The following is a 21,743-nucleotide window of genomic DNA, read 5'->3' on the forward strand; positions in this document are numbered from 1 at the left end:
TTTCTTGAAAGAATACAGTACATAATTCTCTCCGCCCCCGCCGCCCCCCCTCTTCAAGCAAGAAGTCAGTTTGGAGAGCTTGAAGGGAGGCCCGCAAATTAACCAGTTCCCTCAATTCCGGGCCCCTCGCGCCATCTCTCCTAACCCGGGGCGTTTCTAGAGTGGGAGAAGCGCCGGTCACAAGGACTGGCTGGACGTCCGGTAAACAATTCCCGTGAGGTAAGGGTCCCACCATCGGGGCTGCAGTTTCACATCCTGGGACCTGCCAGGCCCAGCGGCAAGTTTTCAACCGTTAAGGCGCTCTCCCTTGCCTATCTCTTACCACCACAGTGCCACGGACTTCAGGTCTTCTCCGCCGGGCGTAACAAGGCTTCCTGGCCTAGAACGTTTGCGCGCGCTGCTTGCTGATTGGATCTGCTCCTACCCACCCCAGCCAATCCCGAAACTCGCTTGGCCGCTGACGGGCAAGCTGCGCCGCTTTTAAGACTGGTAGCAGAGCTGTGTGTGTGTCGCGTCGTTTGTGACAATTCGGACAATATGGCGTCGGAAGGTGGTAGCGATTCACAGCTGAGAAGGAGAAGGCGCAGGGACCAGGAGGAACCGGAAAAAACAGAACTCAGCGAAAGGGAGCTGACAGTGGTAGTGGCGGTGGCCCAAAAAAACGAAGAGGAAAATGAAGAGCGCTGGGTTGGGCCTTTACCTGTAGAGGCAACATTGGCCAAGAAGAGGAAAGGTAGCTACAGAGATAGGCACAGGGCGAGTTGAAATCTGCGTCCCCCGACTGGGAGATTTCAAACCAGACCCCAAAAACAGATGGTGTGTGATTGCGGGGTTTCGTGCCCTCAGAACAGAGGATCTTCTGATTGCTGGCCTTTCTATACTTGCACGTTTCCCCGAAATAGTGACTTGGGCTGAGTACAGCGTCTTTTTGATAATATGTAACAATGTTAATCACGGATGTGTTAAAGTAATGTGTTCTAATAGATGCTAAAGCTAATTTATGCCACTACTTGCTATGTGCTAGGCGCCTCTCATTTAATCCCTACAGCAGGCATATGAGGTTGGAATTTCTATCTCCGTTTAGCAGATGTGGAACAGTCTGGTTTTCCTGAAGGCTCTTAGTTCAGGAAGGCTGGGATTTTGTGGGGGCGGGGGGGGGGGGGGCGAGAGAGCGGTGCCTATTTAGAATCGTAAAGAGTAGGTAAAGATGATTATAATCCTGACTCTTACAGTAATGACTTTGTTTGTTTGTTTAAATATTTTATTTATTTATTTGACAGAGAGAGACATAGCCAGAGAGGGAACACAAGGAGGGGGGAGTGGGAGAGTGAGAAGCAGGCTTCCCGCGGAGCAATGAGCCCGATATGGGACTCGATCCCAGGATCCTGGGATCTTGACCCGAGGCGAAGGCAGATGCTTAACGACTGAGCCACCCAGGCGCCCTTTTTCACCTGGGAAAGTTACATAAGTTTCCTGGATCACAAATTTTTCATCTAAAACCGGCGATCTGTGGTTTTCAAACCACACGCAGGAGATACAAAGGCCTGAAGTATTTTCCTACTTTCGTGGAATAGTGACCAGGTTTATCAAATAAAAAGGGTGGGGAAAGAGGTTAAATTTTCTTATTTTTAAAGTTGTTCTGTAAAATGTCTTTCTTAAACGTGTAAGACGATTAAAATACGATTTTTCTGAAAGTTCAAATCTTACCTTTATCACTCTCTCTGCTTCACACTCTTCAGTGATTTCTCATTATTTTCAGAACAAAGTCCAGACTCCCCAAATGGCCTACAAGGCTCTTCATGACATGATCTCTCTTTACCTCACCAAAACTTATCCACTGCTTCTCTATCCTAACTTTGTCTGTCTTCCTTACTCTGTACTCCTGCCATATTAAGACACTTGAGAATGGGGCATGCTTTTTTTCTTATTTGAATGCCTACCAGGATGTTATGGTGTATACCTGAAATGATTTCCCTCAACCATTTTCACTTGGCTAACTTGCTCAACTTTAGCACTCACCTTCAGCCATCACCTCCTCTGTAAAGCCTGTGACTTCTCCAGTTTGGGTCAGGTTTCTGAAGAACATTGATCATAACTCTGAGGTAATATTTAACAGCTGAATTTACAGGTAACCTTCAAATTTTATGTATCCAAATTTTGAAGAAGCCAATTTTTTGAACACTGTACGTTGACACTTTTAAAGTACATTATCTTTTTTACTGTTAGGTCTTTCTGTTAAATGTTTCCACAGCAATTTCTTCTTCATTGCAATTGCTGCATTTTAAAATTGTGTATTTATTCATGTGATTGATAATGTTCCTCTCCAGTGCTTAGACTGTAAACTTATAAAAGCAAAGTCCATTCCTACTTTGCTTCAGTGCTTGCTACAGTGCTTTGCACATAGCAAGTGTTCACTTAGTATTTATTGAGTGAATGAATATGACAAAGTTAATGCTCTAATTGTTGCATTAGAATATTTTTATATGTCCTTTCTATGGAAAAATAAAAAAAATAAAAGTGCTGATATTAGTGTTAAGAGACAAAGATCTTATAAAACTTAATTGACAGGGACAGAAATAATTAGGTGTGAAAATGTTTGCCCTAGGGGCGCCTGGATGGCTCGTTGAGCGTCTGCCTTCTGCTCAGGTCATGATCCAAGGGTCTGGGATCAAGCCCCATGTTGGGCTGTCTCCTCAGCGGGAGCCTGCTTCTCCCTCTCCCTGCTGTTCCCCCTGCTTGTACTCTCTCTCTCTGTCAAATAAACAAATAAAATCTTTTAAAAAAAAGAAAAAGAAAGAAAATGTTTGCCCTTAAGTAGATGCTCTTTGTATTTAAGCCAATCAATAGTATTCAGTTTGAAGAAAAAATTGAAATTTAAAAAAACATGTATGAAACATTAGAAAAATATCATTGAAGATTTTATCTAAAAAGACAGGAGTTTGGGGCACCTGGCTGGCTCAATCGGTAGAACATGCGACTCTTGATCTCAGGATTGTAAATACAAATCCCACATTGGGTGTACAGATTACTTAAAAATAAAATCTTAAAAAAAATAAAAAGACAGGAGTTTGATAATATATTTCTAGAAATAGAACATGTTCTTTGGACCCTGCATATTTGTATTCATTTTCAGAAAGATATTATAAATTATTATATGACACTACCTTTAATTAAACTCATGGTTTCTCAGAGACAGGAGTTATGTGTTCTTCATGTCCATGGGCCTTGTAACCTATTTTGTTTTCAGTAAATATCTGCTCAACAAGTAAACTAACAAACAGCAAAAGGAATGTGTATCAGATAGGATTATATTAAGCTGCCAATTACATAAAGACCCAAAAAATCAATAACATTAAAAAGGACAGAGGTATACTTCTTTCATGTGTAAAAGGAGTCCCAAAGTAAACAGTCTAGGATTGGTATAGAGGCTCCAAAGTTACCTAGGCTCTTCCCAGCGTTCTACCCTAACATCACTAGGATATGGCCCTCATCTTTGTCCCAGTGCTGTTATTAGAATAACAGTGCTGCAGGGCGCCTGGGTGGCTCAGTTGGTTAAGCGACTGCCTTCGGCTCAGGTCATGATCCTGGAGTCCCGGGATCGAGTCCCGCATCGGGCTCCCTGCTCGGCAGGGAGCCTGCTTCTCCCTCTGACCCTCCTCCCTCTCATGCTCTGTCTCTCATTCTCTCTGTCTCAAATAAATAAATAAAATCTTTAAAAAAAAAAAAAAAAAAAGAATAACAGTGCTGTTATCCCAGTTCCAAGTTGTAGGACTGAGGAAGGGAAGAAGGGAACACTTTTTAAGGAGACTTCTTCATTGTCAGACAACACTGCTCATTGACATACGGTAACACCTAACTCTGGAGAAGGTGAGAAAGGTCCTCTTAATGATGTCAATATGCCCATATAAAAATGGGGGTTCTGTTACTAAAAATGAAGGAGAAAGGAGTTCATTGGGCACAAGTTTGAGTCTGCTATACATTATAGTTAGGAAAAACTATGAAACATCTCATATTTAATGTAGCAACTTTTTATAGTCCTGTTTGGCCATCATTGGATTATTTTACTAGATATGCATATATCAATTTTTGCTGGTAAAATTGTTCATAGCTCTTGTAATGAAATCAGTATTTCCTCAGATTAACACTCTTTTTTTTTTTTTTTTAAGATTTTATTTATTTATTCATGAGAGACAGAGAGAGAGAGAGAGAAAGAAGCAGGCTCCCAAGGAGCAGGGAGCCCGATGTGGGACTCGATCCCAGGACCCTGGGATCATGACCTGAGCCGAAGGCAGACGCTTAACCATCTGAGCCACCCAGGCGCCCCCCTCAGATTAACACTCTTAAAAATGTTTTGTCCCTGGGAAAAGTTGAGAACTCCAGGATTTTTTCAGCTCTAAAAATCTATTTAGTATTTTAACATGTTTACCTGCTCTAATCCCAGTATCAGTGACTTCAAAGAGGATTAGTGCCCTAAGGATAAACAGACATCTTCTAAGTGGCCACTGTCCTCTTGTTACTTTAAATTAGAACTAATAATTGACTCTACATGGTTGGAAAGATGGTTGTGATAATTTCATGAAACTTTTTTAAGGTTTCTGTTTCTTAATGGAACCTTCATATAAGCCAGAATCACTCAGTTCTTAAGTTCTGGGGACAGTCAAGCCTCTATATAATACCTGAGAACCTGTCATGACTAAATGATGGTACTATTCGCTACTATGAAATAATAGAAGTAACAAGTGATGTAACACTAAATTTTTTTTCATTACATGTGAATTGAGAGAAATTTAAGAAAATCTAGAAGAATGTACAAAGTAGAACTTAGAAAATCTTAAGTACAAAATAGTAAATAGTTCCAGTTAAAAATACATTTTTATTTCCTTTTTTTCCCCTCAGTTTTGGAATTTGAAAGAGTCTATCTTGAAAACCTCCCCAGTGCATCTATGTATGAACGCAGTTATATGCATAGAGATGTCATCACCCATGTGGTATGCACCAAGTAAGTCTATCACATCTTTTTAATTTCTTTCTGAAAAATGTGTTTTATAAAAATGCTTCAGTTTTGAGGAGGATTTGTAGAAGTAACTTTAGGATACTGTGGATTTCTGTTTAATGTCATAGGTTCGTTAATAGTTTAAGTTAAATAAAGGCCTACATACTCTTTCCTATATCATACAAGAAATGCATTCAAGGTAAGATGTGTAAAGTACCTGGCATATTCTGGATTTCAATAAATGGTTTCTATTTTTATGTACCTTACAAGGGAGACTATTCTGTATAAAATCTTTCAGATACTTAACCAAACACCTTGGATAGGATACAAAACAAATGTATTGAACTTTGCTGTATAGAGAAGGGATATATTGAGATTTAATGATTTATCAACTTCTGAAAACTAGTATAATTTTCCTTATGAAAACACTGCCTATAGGATGATCTTAGCATTAATGGGCCCTAAGGTCTAGTGATTACTTTTTTTCTCTTTTTTAAAGATTTTATTTATTTGAGAGATAGAGAATGAAAGAGAGAGCATGAGAGGGGGGAGGGTCAGAGGGAGAAGCAGACTCCCTGCCGAGCAGGGAGCCCGATGCGGGACTCGATCCTGGAATTCCAGGATCATGACCTGAGCCGAAGGCAGTTGCTTAACCAGCTGAGCCACCCAGGCACCCAGGTCTAGTGATTACTGGTGAAATTTCTTTTTTTTAATGTCAAGTGCTAGCTCAATTCTGATCCTAGTTTTTGGGATTAAAATTAGTACCACAGCAACTATTATGATATCCAGAAAAGAACTACAAAATTTGCAATAGTGGTCTTCATAAAGGAAGATATTTTTTTATATGTCATATAGTGGTCTTCATAAAGGAAGATATTTTTTTAAAAACCTACTTTGAAAGTCAAAAAGTCTCATGAATGATTGCTTTGGGGGTACTAAGTAATTCATCTGTTTTACAAAGTAACTTTTACAATTTTATATATACAGGACAGACTTTATTATTACTGCCAGTCATGATGGACATGTTAAGTTCTGGAAAAAAATAGAAGAGGGAATTGAATTTGTTAAACATTTTCGTAGTCATCTGGGTAAGAATTTCACTTTGTGTTTGGATGTGTTTGTGTAGCTCTCTTAAATTGTATTGGTTAAAGTTTCTCTTAAAATGCTTTTTTTCTTTGAATCATGTATATTTGTTTCATTGGTATTTACTAGAGTGTTTTAATTTGATTTATTTAAATAGGAGTTATTGAGAGTATTGCAGTTAGCTCTGAGGGAGCATTGTTCTGTTCTGTGGGTGATGATAAAGCAATGAAGGTGTTTGATGTAGTGAACTTTGACATGATCAATATGCTGAAGCTTGGGTGAGTCTTTTTTTAAAGTATATATTTTTTAACTTAGCGAAATAATTTTTAAACTAAACTTCACCATTTTGTAGAAATTTCTAAACAGAATATATTGCCATTCCATTAAAAAATTTGCCTTTGGATTTTCCTTAGGAAAATTAGAAATGAATCCTTGTTATGATGCTGTTTAAAAACTTCTGTGATTAATGACAAAACCACAGCAGAAGCCTCCAAAGAGATCATAACAAGGATTCATTGTATCCATTTAACATTACTTAATTAACAAGGATCCATCATGTCTAATATACTGGTGCTTAGAATTAACTCCCGTGCTGTGTTTATTTCAGTCATATGTATTGTGGTTATAAGGCTTATATACATTTTGGAATTGAGGTGATTTGTTGGTGATTTTAAACTTTGAGGTATATTGATACCCCAACTATGTGGTTAGACTGTACAGGAATGAGATGAATACTTTGTTTTAAGCATGTCTTTCTTTAGATACCATACTGAATTTATATATATCTAAATGAATGTCAGCTTTAAAATCATAGCATTGTCAAAAAGTTTTAGGACTTGTCTTAGCTCAGACTGCCATTACAAAAGACCATAGGCTAAGTGGCTTAAACAATAAAATTTTATTTTCTCAGAGTTCTGGAGGCTGGGAAGTGTAAGATCAAGGTTCCAGCAGGGTTTAATTTGTGGTGAGGACTCTCTTTGGGGACAGGATGTAGGGAGGAATGGTATCTTGCTTTCCCTTCTCAGGCCACAGGCCTATGGGATTAGGGCCCCACATTTATGACCTCATTCAACCTTAATTACCTCCTAATTATCTCCAGATACGATCACCTTGGTTAACTGCAACATATGAATGGTGGGGTGAGGAGAACAACAGTTCATTACCTAATAGGATTTCTTTTGGAATTTCCTTCAAAACCAGTTTATGAGCCACTAAAGGAAATCAGTCTCCTTACTTATGGTCAGAACTTATTTTTGACTAGAAATAGCAATATCTTTTGGTTATCTGTCCTATTCCCCTGCTTTGTTTACCCACACTAGCTGTTTTTAAAAATTAAATCTTTTGATAAATGTTGAACCTTTCCCATCTTTGAGGATATTGAAAGAGTATTTTTTTTAACTTCTGGTAGAAATTCTAAAAAACTTTTGAGAAGTTCCAAAAAAGTTTTGAGCATCAGCACCAACATTGGAATAACTGTGTAACGTCTCAAACTGACTGCCTAGAAGGAGAAAACACTCATTTGAGTGTGTACGTTTGGTGTATTGATTAAATTTGTCCCAGTTCTTTTACACTTTGTTCATCAGGTAGCATGTTCAAACTTTATAGTTTTAAGATCAAGTTACTAATAATGAGAATGTGATATCAAAATGTTTTTCTTTTGATCACGGTCATAACTAAAATATTTTAATTTTAAACATTTCAAGGATGGATTTATCAAGTATACTGTTACATGCTAAACTATTTAAAAGTAAGTTATACATAGACTGAGACATAGACAGAAATCCAAAAGGCAATGCCTTGGAATATTTTAAGGTTCAGGTCTGATCTGGTTTTTTTTATCTACCCAAGAGAAGTAAATGATCTGCTATATGCTATTCTCCTTGTGGTCTGATAAATCCTCAGAAGTTATTACCATTACGTTAATGAGGTCAGAAAGAGAAAAATCGGTAACTTTTTTTAGTTGTTCCTTCCCATTTTCTATCTCTCTGCTACTTTGAGCAAGGAATCCAAAACTAACTAAATCATTGGCCAGGACATTTTTTTGGTGGTGAGGGTGGATAAGGATGCTTACTTGTATTGATTTCTTTTTTCCCTCAATTCTTAAATATTTTAGCTATTTTCCTGGACAGTGTGAGTGGATCTATTGCCCAGGGGACGCCATATCTTCAGTTGCTGCTTCTGAGAAGAGCACAGGAAAAATTTTCATTTATGATGGTCGAGGAGATAACCAGCCACTTCATATTTTTGACAAACTCCATACATCACCTCTTACTCAGATACGGCTGAATGCAGTTTACAAAGCAGTAGTGTCTTCTGATAAATCTGGGATGATTGAATACTGGACTGGGCCTCCTCATGAATATAAGTTCCCCAAAAATGTGAACTGGGAATATAAAACTGACACAGATTTATATGAATTTGCCAAGTGCAAGGCTTATCCAACCAGCATATGTTTTTCACCTGATGGGAAGAAAATAGCTACTATTGGTTCTGATAGAAAAGTTAGAATTTTCAGATTTTTAACTGGAAAACTCATGAGAGTCTTTGATGAATCACTAAGTGTAAGTGCAATATAAATTTAATGACTATTTCCTTTTCTGAATGTATTTTGTGCTATTTCTTAAAAGATATTTTTTCTGGATGTAGATGTTTACATGGATGGTTATTTTCTCTTAGCACATTGAAGATATTATTCAACTGTCTGCTGTCTTTCAGTGTTCTTCAGAACTCTCTTCCCTAGGTTTGTGATGTGATACCTTTTGAGCCAATTATCCTTATATTTATATGGCTGTGTTTTTAGTTTAGTTTTGTTTGTTTCATCCTCTTAAGCTCCTCAAAACTCATTCTAGACTTTTTTCTTAGCCTTTTCTTAACTCTCTTCACTCCTGTCTGTTCGTATGACAACTCCCAAATTGATTTTTCCAGCTTTCTATTGCAAACAGAGCTGGTGCTATCCTTTGTTTTGTTTTTTGGGGTTTTTTTTTGGGTTTTTTTGGTTTTGTTTTGCTGTCTTCATGAATGGTACCAATATCCATTTGCTTGCACAAGCCAAAGAAACCTGAATCATCCTTAACTTCTTAACTCTTTTTCCTTACCCCTCTTTTTTAAATTCATCACGAATCCTGTCAATTTTACTTTCTAAATATGCTTTAAATTTGTTCATTTCCTTTCAGCACAGCTGTCCATACTGTAGCTCATGATCTTTTGCCTAGACTATCCCATGGCCTACTGCCTATGTCCTGGATTCCTCCTAATCTGTTATCGACGCTGCACCCAGAGCAATTTTTTTAAAGTATATATCTGATCATGTCATTCTTTGAACCTTTTTGTGACTTCCTGTTCTTAGGATCAAGACCAAATTCATGGCCTGCCTTGTTGTGGCCTTTGCCTACCACTCTACCCTACTATAAATCACCTTTCTCCCTGCCTCTTACTCTAGCCATTTAGGCCTTCTTTCAGTTTCTTGACCATGTCTCCCGCCACAGGGCCTTTGCATATGCTGTTCCTGCTACCTGGAGTCACCCCTCCCCCATTCTTTCCATTACCAGTTGAACTTATCCTTCAAATCTTATTTAAAGGGTCACTTCCTGTGGGAATTCACTGTTCATCTAATCTAGGACAACTTTTTATTTTAAGATTTATTTACTTTAGAGAGAACACAAGAGAGTGTAAGCACACCCGCAAGCCTGAGTGGGGGTCAGAGGGAGAGAATCTTCAAGCAGACTCTGCCCTTGCTCAGTGTGAAGCCTGACTCAGGGCTTGATCACAACACCCATGAGTTTACAACCTGAGGCAAAACGAAGAGTTGGATGCTTAACCAACTGAGCCAGGAGCCCCTGGGACAACTTTTTTTTTTTATGTGACTTAATATCACTCTGTTTATTTTCTTGTAGAGCATTTGGCATGGTCTTATTTTTGATTAATACATGTCAACCCCTCATAGATTAAACTCTATGCGATCTATGGTCCCTTATCTGTTTTGGTTCATATTTGTATCTCCAGCACTAAGAACAATACCTGACACATAATAACTGCTAACAAGAATTTGTTAAAGCATGTAGTTGTAGAATAAGAGTTTCTATCCATGCAAAGTTAACTCTTTTTTGTGGAAATTTGGGTTTCACTACCTGTTTCCCTGAAGTGTTCTCTAACTGCTAATGGTATGTTGAATCCTCTAAGAGTCTGTGGGTTGAACCTTTGTAGCAGTAATGTTTATTGTATGACAATGTCAATTCTACAGTCTTGGTAGTGACCAGTTTATATTAGATTCCCTGCATTAAGGTCTTAAATTGTGTTATTCTTATTAGTGACACTCTTGTTTGGTGGCAAGTAGCAATAAGTTGGGTGGATTATCGGCCTGAAGTAGTATGAATCCAGACAAATAGGAATATCTGTTTGCTAGTCAAATCATCCTCATGATTCATTTTCTTGGTGGAAGAGAATAGCTTTCCACTATACTTTTAAGAAAAGGAGAAAAACTTCCTTTGTGATGTTTTCTTCTTTAGGTAGATGGTAACTAAATATTAGTTTAAATATAACTTAAAGTCTCTTTACCAGCTTGCAGCTCCTTGAAGATTCCTTAGGAAAAGAAACATTTAAAAACACAGTCTCTGGATATAAATCTCTTAACATGAATACTCTGAGCTGTTCAGCCCACTCTATTTCTTCATCATTGTCTTCAACATTTGTTGAACTCAAAGGGCCGAGATGGTAAGAGGAAGTCAGTAGTAAAGCTTATGACAGAAGTTGAGATTCAGAATGAGAGAGGTTACCAAAACAAAACAAAAACAAATGCCAAGTAATTTAGTTAGAATGCTAGTGGTAGTAAATGTGTGGAATCTCACAGTTAATGAGATATGCATATGCTGTATATGGCTACACAGATGAATATCACAGAGGCCCTGGTATTAAGGCTAGAATATGTAAAAAGATACCAAGGTACTTAATCAGGTCGGATTAACATTTATGAAATACTTGTATGTGGGCAGAGGGCCATCTACAAATCTTAAGTCTTGAAAATGAATCCTCTCGGGGTGCCTGGGTGCTCAGTCAGTTAAGCGTCAGCCTTTGGCTCAGGTCATGATCCTAGGGTCCTGGGATCGAGCCCCACATTGGGCTCCCTGCTCAGTGGCAAGTTTGCTTCTCCCTCTTCCTCTCCCTCTGTGATCTCTCTCGCTCTCACTCTCTCTCAAATAAATAAGTAAAACCTTAAAAAAAAAAAAAAAGAAAGAAAGAAAATGAATCTGTAACAAAATAATCAAGGGTCCTTCACTACAAAAATGTAGTCCAGCATCTAGGCTATTTCTAGCATACAAATAAGCAATTATCAGTCTCAGAGACTAGAGACAAGAAACCCTACAGACCAGGCTTTTTATCTGTCTTGTAAGACCTTTGCTTCTTGCTGTTGCCTAATACACATACCTTCTTTTGTTTTTTGGAGTTGTTTACATTGTTGTTCTTTCCATATCTAGAAAAACAGAATTTCCAGTTAATGCAAGCATGAAAAAAAATAGATTGAACATAAGCCTGGTTTCTTTTCATCACCAATGGAGACCTACTTTTAAATTCTGCTGCTTTAGGCCTTAAATATCTGGAAAACTGAATGAAAGATCATATTTTGGGGGAAGCTTATAGTATGATAATACATAGTAATTGTGATGTGACCCTGTCTGAAATTGTTTCAAATATCTAAAGAAAAGAAAACCAAATATCAAAACTACAGAACACTCACAAAAATATTCATCTACACTAAGCCACATTTACCTAATGATAACCTGTGTTGTCCTTTCTGTAAAAATAACTTGAAACATTTTCTAAAATGTCATGAAATCTTTATAAATTAGTGAAATAATAAGAGTTCATTCATTCAACAAAAATTGAGTGCTTGTTATATCATGTCAGGCCCATGATCCCTGTACAGGGACCTTACAGTCTAGTTGCATTGTCCAGTATAGTGGCCACTAGCCATATGTGGCTATTGAGCACTTGATTTGAAGCTAGTCCAAATTTAGACGGACTGAAAGTATAAAATACAGGATTTCAAAGACCTAATATAAGAAATATAGAACAAATATATCTCAATTTTTTTTTTAAGATTTTATTTTTAAGTAATCTCTACATCCATCATGGGCTTGAACTTACAACCCTGAGATCAAGAGTCACATCTTCTGCCATCTGAGCCAGCCAGGTGCTCCATCTCAATTTTTTAATATTGCTTAAAGTTTAAATGATTTTTTTTAAAGATTTATTTATTTATTTGACAGAGAGAGACACAGCGAGAGAGGAAACACAAGCAGGGGGAGTGGGAGAGGGAGAAGCAGGCTTCCTGCTGATCAGGGAACCCGACGTGGGGCTCGATCCCAGGACCCTGGGACCATGACCTGAGCCGAAGGCAGACGCTTAACGACTGAGCCACCCAGGCGCCCCTAAAGTTTAAATGATTATATTTTGGAAATATTGGGTTGAATAAAACATTATTAAGAATAATTTCAGCTGTTTTTACTTTGTTTAAGTAGCTACTAGAAAATTTTAAATTATATATGTGGTTTCCATTATATTTCTATTGGAAGGTACTAGTCTGTGGCTTATAAAAGGCAGCAGATAGTTTCAATAGAGAAAACAGTAGTTATATTAACTTGTTTAATTAGAAGAACCAGTTAGCATAAATACTATTTTTTATGATTTAACTTATTAATGTCTTTTTATTTCCTGCTTATAGTATTTAGAATCCTCCTTAAGATGACATATAAGTACACAAACTTTCAATGGCTCTTAATGTGTTCTGTGCTTCTATTTAAATTCTCATTCTCTTTATCATGTAGCTTTTTTGTTAATAAATGGTTTGCTTCTTAGATGTTTACTGAACTGCAGCAGATGAGGCAACAGCTACCCGACATGGAATTTGGCCGACGAATGGCTGTAGAACGTGAGTTGGAGAAGGTGGATGCAGTAAGATTAATTAACATAGTTTTTGATGAAACTGGACACTTCGTGCTGTATGGAACAATGCTAGGCATTAAAGTTATAAATGTAGAAACAAACCGGTAAGCTTGATGTTTTTTAAAAGTGCATTCATTTATGGGGGACCATTTCCTCCGTCAGGGAAACAATGGGAGTTTTGTTTGTTCCAGGACAAGTGGAATGGTCCCAAATGTCTAAACTTAACCAAATGTTTTGACTGGATTTTTCTGTGGTCTTTTGGTTGTTTATAATCTTATGTAAAAAGTTTCCACTCATGTTTGTAAAAGAAATGGAAAAAAGATATGCATAGTTTCAAGTTGTTGGTTTGTTTTTTTTTTTTTTAACAAGTTTCAGTCTCTCTTTTGCTTATTGATTTAAATTAGCCTGGTTCATGTTAAATGTTGCCAAATATTTTAACCACAGAATTCAGCATTACATCCTGCTAGACATAAAATCAGAAGTTAAAATGCATGAAACCACAAAAGCCCTTTGTGCAAACAGTCCATTTGGTTTTAGTACAAAATAGCTACAATCAGATACTATCACTGAATGTAAATGAAAAGAACTTAAAGTATATTTTAAAGAGAAAAAATCTAGTGCTGTACATTTTCACATGTAAACAAATTTATATTGTAGTTCTTGGCAGTATAGAATCTTTGAAGGCTTATAAAATGATTAAAATAATAGTGATAGGAATAGGTTAAAACTATATGACTAAATGATTGTATTTTTTTTAAGCTGAAAATTCCAGCCACCTACCAATTTAAAATCATTGCTTTTTGGGGGAGGGGGATGAGAAACACTTTTTAAAAAACTTTCACTAGTTATTTTATACAAAGGTAAAGGATAAAGGCTAGTTGATTACTACCTCTTAACTATAAAGTTTTTATAATTGGAGTTCATTCTGATAATTTTATTGTATAAAACATTGTATTTTCTAGGTGTGTGCGCATCTTAGGCAAGCAAGAAAATATTAGGGTGATGCAGTTGGCTTTGTTCCAGGGAATAGCCAAAAAACATCGTGCTGCAACTACTATAGAAATGAAAGCTTCTGAAAACCCTGTTCTTCAGAATATTCAAGCTGACCCAACAATAGTTTGTACATCTTTCAAAAAGAACAGATTTTATATGGTATGCGGAAATACTAGGAAATAGACCTTAATTCTTCCAATTTGGTTGGATTTTTATTTTCTTAGCTTGTACCTTCAACTGAAGAGAATGTTGGCAATAGTAGCAGACTTTCTAAACAACCAGAATACGATCTTAAAACATTAATATTGTAGAATATTTAACTAGGACTTGATTTTGTAGTTTTCCCTCCTGTTTTGAAAATTTTTCATCCTGGCTTCTACAACTGTTTGTGTTGTCTAAGATGTTAGGAAGTAAGCAGTTACACTATTTTTGCATCCATAATAGTTTTGCTATGGGGTTTTAAAATTCTCCTGCAAAAGATTATTTTTCATCTTTTATTCTGAAACGTAATTTATCTCCCCTGAACTTGCACACTTCCTTCTCTAAGCACATTTCTTTTTATTACCTTTTAACTCCCTTGTAATGGTGCTACCTTAAAAGTGTATATTCCTGAGAAATTTTTTTCTACAGTAGTCCAAGTACTTTGCATGTTAACTAACATTGGGCTCAGAATCAAACTACCAAGCTATCTAAGAGTAGCAGTGTCCTAACTGTTAAGCCAAGCAGAAAAAATCTTAAGTGTAGAGACCTCTGCCCTACCATTCTATTCACACTGCAGAGACTTTCTAAGTCCCACATTTGGCTATTTCTCTGCCTAAAATCTTTTAATGGCTCCTCAACTATATTAGATGGCTCTTCTACCTATCTTTCTTCATTTTTAGTTCATTTGTTACACTGACTGTACTGAACTTGATCCCATTTGCAATAATTGAATGTCCTTGTTTACCTCAAGGCGTTTGCACAGGCTGTTCCTTCTGCCAGTCACACACCTGTCCCCAGTCCCTACTTTCACTAGGTCTCAGTTTGGAAGCCTTCTCTTGACATCAAGTCTGATAGGTATGCTTGCTTGTGCAGTGTGTCACAGTTTTTGGAATAATTTCCTTTTTTTTTTTTTTTTTAATTTCTGACCCTGTCATCTCCTCCTTAATATAAAATTCTCAAATACAGGACATTATGTTTTCTTCACTATTCACAAAGTTTGGTAAAGTGTCTGGCTCATTATAGTATACTCATTCTTTCATCTGATATACTGTAAGCAGCTATGATGCTATTCAGGTTACCAGCATTTGATAAATGTAGGAAATAGCAGCTTATCCCAACCAAGCTTTTAACCTAAACTGGCTACATTCTTTAAGATGAAAATTTTATTTATAATAATCAAAGTCTTTGCTAAAAATTAATATATATTCAAGGAAAAGAATTTTTCTTGTTTTTACCTGTAATTTAACTGTTTTGAAGGTAAAAGTTAATTGTAATAGGGAATTCTTGGTATATACTAAAAACAGATACTAATGTTCCATTCACTTTATCAAAAACTTTAACAAGTTATGTTTTCTTTTTCTTCCCTTAGAGTTTACTTTTATGTTGATTAAATCATACATGTTCCTTATAATCATTGAAGAAAAAGAAAAAAGTCACTCTGTGCATCTTTATACAGCTAACAAAATTATCTTTCATTTTATTAGACATACGTATTCGTAAGCAACAGTAAAATGGTGTACATATGTATAAATTTTTGATCCTTTTTTTCAAATCCAGTATCATGAAATAAAAGTAAAATTTTACAAAATTTGAACTTTAGTAGTTTAATACGTGAGCTAAAAATTCATATAAATAAATAATACAACAGGGGCGCCTGGGTGGCTCAGTCGTTAAGTGTCTGCCTTCAGCTCAGGTCATGATCTCAGGGTCCTGGGATCGATCCCTGCATCGGGCTCCCTGCTTGGCGGGAAGCCTGCTTCTCCCTCTCCCACTCCCCTGCTTGTGTTCCCTCTCTCGCTGTGTCTCTCTGTCAAATAAATAAATAAAATCTTTAAAAATCAATCATACAACAGACACACCATTCCTTTGAAAACTGGAGAGTAAGATGATAAGGCAACAACATCCTAACTTGGTTGTTTATTTGGAATTTATACAAGTAGATCAGGAATGACATTAGGCAAGACAGGGCCTGGGGCACTGGTTTTACTTCCTGGAACTCAACTGGTTATCAGGTAGGGCTTTCTTGGGAGAAAAATTTTCTACTTACTGAAAATCAAATTAAAAAAAACCAAAAAACAGGCTTAGAGAAGTCCAAAGTTTTAACAACTGAAAGGTTTCTTTCAGTTTTCCCAATACCCTGAGGTATCCTGAAATTTCTACAACTTCACTCAAAATTTGCATTCTTTCTCCCAAGCTTCAGGGTTTAGATAGAACAGATGGGGCTTTGCAGGCAATAAAAAAGAAGGAAAGTCAAGATGCATTTCTGATTCATCTTTGAATCCTCAGCCTACCTAGCACCAGGTTCTGCTTTTGTAATAACAATTATTAATATGTATATAGTATCGTCTACATGTTAGGCACTGTTCTCTAAGCATTTTATATCCCTTCATTTAATCTTCACAGCAGGCACCTCTTTGAGGTAGTTATTATTATCCCCATTTATGAATGAAGAAATGGAAAAAATGAATTTACTTCCCCCAGATCATGTAACTAGTAAGTAGCAGAGCTGGCATTCAAACCCAGGAAATCTAAATAGTGAAAAGTAAGCAACAGGTGACAGGTTTTGACATACTAGCTGGCAGAAGCAGAGAGCTACCTCAAATAAAACTGCATCTTGTTAAATTTGAACCCAAAAAGAAATTAAATCCCATTTGAAATCATACATCTTCATTAAATGGATTTTCATATTAGACAAGTGTAAAAATAATTTAACTGCATTACACATCCTGTGATAGGAAGTGATTCCTGAAATAAGGATTTATTCTGATGTGAATTCTTTCTTTTCTCAAATACCATAAATAGAAATGAAATTTTCTTGTTGATAAATTTTAACCAGACGAAAATTTAATTCATTCACTCTCTTAATTTTCTTTTGAGTTTACCAAACGAGAACCGGAAGATACAAAAAGTGCAGATTCTGACAGAGATGTTTTTAATGAGAAACCTTCTAAAGAAGAAGTCATGGCAGCTACTCAAGCTGAAGGACCTAAACGAGTTTCAGATAGTGCCATTATCCACACAAGTATGGGAGACATTCACATCAAACTTTTTCCTGTTGAGTATGTACTATTTCTGTTGTCTTAAACACCAATGTAAATGTGTTTATTTGAAGAAATTGTGCAACTTAAAATTATTTCAACTTGAGGAATTTTAAAGAATTGAAGTGTTTGATAGAACATCTACCTTTAGCTTTCTGGTAACTGTTCCTCTAGAAAATGGGAAAATTTTATACACATACTTCATAGGTTTATTATTATGAATACAAAACATATAGCTACAAAAGTGCTGAATGTAAACTATAAGTGATATACAAATATATTACCATTAGCTACACATCCCAACTAAATTTTGTGACTCAGTTGTTAGAACTGGCTTTATCCTCAAAGCAAATCCTTAAGGGGAGGATAATTTTTTCCTCCTGACATTTGCTAGACATCCACTACCTCTTATTTAGTCCCAGTGCTATCTGTATGTTTTAAAAATTCCAACAAAAAACATAAGGCCATTTAATTGAAAAAAGCAGAAGTGTATTCTGGACAGTTTAAAAGTTTGCAAGATGAACATGCAGTGCCATGTAGAATATCTGGCTATTCTTGATCCAAGAGATGACATCTTTTACTACACCTTTACTTAAAAGTACTTACTTATTTTGGATATGATTGTTTTATACGTACCTTGGTAATGAACAAAGAACTAGGCAGCTCTAGACACCGAGACCGTCTCATTTTAGGTACTCACAACCCATGCAACTATTAAGCCTGTCTCCTGATGTACTTCGTGCAGTATTCTCTTGTATCTCCCTTCTATTCCCATCTCTAGAGCTATTACATGATAATGTACCTTATTAAATCATCACATGAGATTAGTGAACATTATTTGGAAAGCTTCATACTTTGTGTGATTGTCATTTAAGGTTGATTAGATTTGGGAGATATCATTTCAGAGAGTAAGTCCTTGGTTAGGAATTGTGTCAGTGTACCATAACATAGTTTTTGTAAGAAAATTGCCTTTCCCAGGAACTGAACCCACTATACAAGTTCAGTGAACATATGTATCTTAAGGTACTGTAGTTGTATTTTTTAATCTGCTAAATGACTTTGAAATTTAAATACTGTCAAACTCAAATATAATAAGCAGTCATAATCTAAAGATAATATACTAAACAATATGAATATACTATGGCTTATATGCTCTTTCAACTCTTGCTTATCCTAAGATTAGAAGAGGTTATGGAAAAAAAACTATCCTGAAAGTTTCAGAAGATACTGAAAACACCGTTAAGAAGCACAACTGCAAAGTAAACTGTCTTAAGATGCCCTGAATAGATTTCATATTTTTAACATGTGTCTTACTAGGTGCCCTAAGACAGTGGAAAACTTCTGTGTTCATAGCAGAAATGGTTATTATAATGGACATACATTTCACCGTATAATTAAGGTAAGTTATACAAAAAAATTTTTTTAAAGATTTATTTATTTGAGAGAGAGAGAGCACGAGCAGGGGAGAGAGGGATAGAAGGAGAGAATCTTGAAGCAGACTCCCCACTGAATGCAAAGCCTGACTCAGGGCTTGATCCCACAAGCCTGAGATCATGACCTGAGCTGAAACCAGGAGTCAAACGCTTAACTGAGTGAGCCACCCAGGCACCCCAAGTTGATACAAAATTTAAATGATTTCAGGAATAGTGTGTTTTTGCATAACCACAGGTTTAAACCTAAGGAATCTTCCTGTCTCACAATTATCAGTTTATTAGAAAGGAATAGGGAAGGGGGCCTGGGCAGCTCAGGTCATGATCCCAGGGTCCAGGGATCAAGCCCCTCATCGGGCTTCCTGCTCCTCGGGTTATCTGCTTCTCCCTCCCCCTCTGCTTGCCACTCCCCCTGCTTGTGCGCTCTCTCTCTTTCTCTTTGTCAAATAAATAACATCCTAAAAAAAAAAAATGGACTATAGAAGCCAAAAAAAAAAAAAAAAGGATGGTCATGAATATCAGATCTAGAATCAAGCACAGGAATAGTAACTTGGTATCTTTTTAGAAACACTGCATCAATATTTTGTTAGCAGCTAAAGCAGGGGTCAGATACTGAGTAAAAGGTCATGCTTAGATAAAACCAAAAGCTAAAGTTACTTGTACCTGGTGACTAGATAAGGTCTAGATCTAGAAGGTAAGATTTTAAATAATAGAAGAGACATGATGCCATTTAATCTTTGAGAACCACCATTAAAACCTGAAGAACAGAAAGAACTTGGCCCAGGATTTTGTTGAGCGGTGTTCCATAAAATTGATGGGGCAGTAATATAGTTCTTGGTAACTGGCAGGTCAGAAATGGCAGGGGAAATGACAGGAGAGGTAATCAGATTTTGGGGGTTCTGAAGGAATTAGTGAAATGACTCACCAGGCAATCCGGAGTCTTTAGAGAAAGGGAAGAGAGAAAAGTGGGGCAATTCTATAAAACCTAGAACACTATACGGGTCTGAAACTTCCTTACAGTATTAATTGGTTTTAATTAGATTATTGGGAAAGACAGTATATGTCTATAAATGAGATCTTTGCAGTTTTGTTTCAATGAAATAAGGTCGTGTTTAAGCAATGGAAATACATCTTCTAAAGTAAAGTATAACTTACTGAGGTTTTAATAAAATCAGTTTATAGAGTGACAGTTAAGAAAAGTTAAGATTTTACTGAATGTAAAACACTCTTAAGGGGCGCCTGGGTGGCTCAGTTGGTTAAGCTACTGCCTTCGGCTCAGGTCGTGATCTTGGAGTCCCGGGATCGAGTCCCGCATCGGGCTCCCTGCTCAGTGGGAAGTCTGCTTCTCCCTCTGACCCTCCCCCCTCTCATGTGCTCTCTCTCCCTCTCTCTTTCTCTCTCTCTCAAATAAATAAATAAAATCTTTAAAAAAAAATAAAAAACAAAACACTCTTAAACATAAGATTCCAAAGCATGCATATAGAAAAGGACAAGTGTAATGTTTTTTGTGTACTTCCTGTTAAGGGCTTCATGATTCAGACGGGAGATCCAACAGGAACTGGTATGGGAGGAGAAAGCATATGGGGAGGAGAATTTGAAGATGAGTTTCATTCAACATTACGACATGACAGACCATATACACTCAGCATGGCCAACGCTGGATCGAATACTAATGGATCTCAGTTTTTCATAACAGTAGTACCAACGGTAAGTAGAACAGCACTGTCTATAAGCCACAGATTCATAGATTATGATCTAAGAATGAATTCAGTGGAAGAGAGCTGCAGTATTGTCTACCATTATTTATATCTGCCAGGTTATAAAAATGAAAACAATTTAAATGAGAAAGTGTAAAACAAATTGGATTTTATTTTGTAAAACAATACTTCTGTAACTCAGGACACTTGAGTTTAAGTCAACTTTGCCAATACTAGTTGTACAACAGAAAACAAATTATTTCACTTCTGGGGCTGTTTCCTTATCTTCAGAATGGGAGGAATTAGAGCAAATGAATTCTCAATTTTAATGCAGCTCATAATCAATGGCAGTGTAGATTTGATAAAATACAGCATAAGAATATTGAGCTCTCTTGCTGTGCAGTTACACAAAATTATACAAATTATTAAACTTTATGTTTTGGGATTAAGCACCATGCAATAAAGGAACAATATTTATAATTACTATCAGGCACAAAGTCTCATGTAATAGTCACAATACTTCTAGTATCACTACACCCAGTTTTAAAAACTAGATGAGGAAATGAACAGTGAGCCGTGATTAACTTGCCACAGGTCAAGTAGGCAGCAGAGCCGGCATTTGAGCTCCCATCTCTCTAATACGAAAGCACGTGCTGCTTAAACAGTTCCAAACTGCCTCTTACTTATGCAGGTAGGATTCCTGCAGAGAACTTTTAAAGCCTTAGCTGTAATTCATTAAGCCATGCAGAGAAACTTAGCTTTAGCAAACATCTTCCGCTCCCTTTAGTCTGAAAGGTGCAGATATCTAATTAAACATTATACTATGCTTTGATATTTTTTCATGTAATTATGGAAATCACTCTTAAAAGCTGCTAAATGAAATTAACTCTACATCCTTTTATTTAAATTTTAAAAATGAAGCATAAATTTAAATTCTCTTTAATTTGCTCACCCAAAGGGTGTAATCTAAGGAATCTGGGTTTACCAAGATCTTCCATTTCTCCTCCAATGCAGCCTTGGCTTGATAATAAGCACACAGTGTTTGGACGAGTGACTAAAGGAATGGAAGTTGTACAAAGGATCTCCAATGTCAAAGTCAATCCCAAAACAGATAAGCCCTATGAGGATGTCAGCATCATAAATATTACTGTCAAGTAAAATAAGGTTTGTTTCATTGTATGTGTAAGTAAAAAATACACATATATCAAACAGGGTTATTTTACATTAGGAAGTTCTTAGGACTTGCTGAACATACAAATCATGTTTCAAGGATGCAATTATTATGTTTTGTATTTTTCATTAAAGGTCCTTTTTTAAAACTCTGCCTTTGATTTTTCTTGCAGCATTTCTCAACCTAGGAGGTGATAAA

General features: G+C 36.5%; 1 protein-coding gene across 2 annotated transcripts; it reads left to right on the forward strand.

The window, feature by feature from the left end:
• Positions 1–537: 537 nt before the first annotated feature.
• On the forward strand, positions 538–21,693 carry PPWD1 (peptidylprolyl isomerase domain and WD repeat containing 1). 2 transcript variants are annotated; one of them, XM_021701818.1, is made up of 11 exons: positions 538–733; positions 4,897–4,999; positions 5,981–6,081; positions 6,234–6,354; positions 8,190–8,637; positions 12,929–13,119; positions 13,978–14,167; positions 17,087–17,268; positions 18,565–18,646; positions 20,202–20,384; positions 21,389–21,693. In XM_021701818.1, exons 1-11 carry the CDS (start codon positions 538–540, stop codon positions 21,530–21,532), a joined length of 1,941 nt encoding a protein of 646 aa, XP_021557493.1. In that variant the 3' UTR covers positions 21,533–21,693. The 2 variants fall into 2 exon arrangements, with proteins under 2 accessions (XP_021557493.1, XP_021557494.1); XM_021701819.2 differs by lacking the exon at positions 538–733 and having other exon boundaries at positions 4,901–4,999; positions 5,981–6,006; positions 6,332–6,354.
• The last annotated feature ends 50 nt before the right edge of the window (positions 21,694–21,743 follow it).

Source organism: Neomonachus schauinslandi, chromosome 7 (assembly GCF_002201575.2).
Source record: "Neomonachus schauinslandi chromosome 7, ASM220157v2, whole genome shotgun sequence".
NCBI lineage: Eukaryota > Metazoa > Chordata > Mammalia > Carnivora > Phocidae > Neomonachus > Neomonachus schauinslandi.

Bases quoted from the DNA above. Each gene is read 5' to 3' on its own strand.
- PPWD1 (XM_021701818.1), top strand. From the start codon at position 538: ATGGCGTCGGAAGGTGGTAGCGATTCACAGCTGAGAAGGAGAAGGCGC. The intron at 8,638-12,928 runs GTAAGTGCAATA...TTTGCTTCTTAG, and splicing joins TCTTTGATGAATCACTAAGT to ATGTTTACTGAACTGCAGCA. The intron at 17,269-18,564 runs GTATGTACTATT...GTGTCTTACTAG, and splicing joins ATCAAACTTTTTCCTGTTGA to GTGCCCTAAGACAGTGGAAA.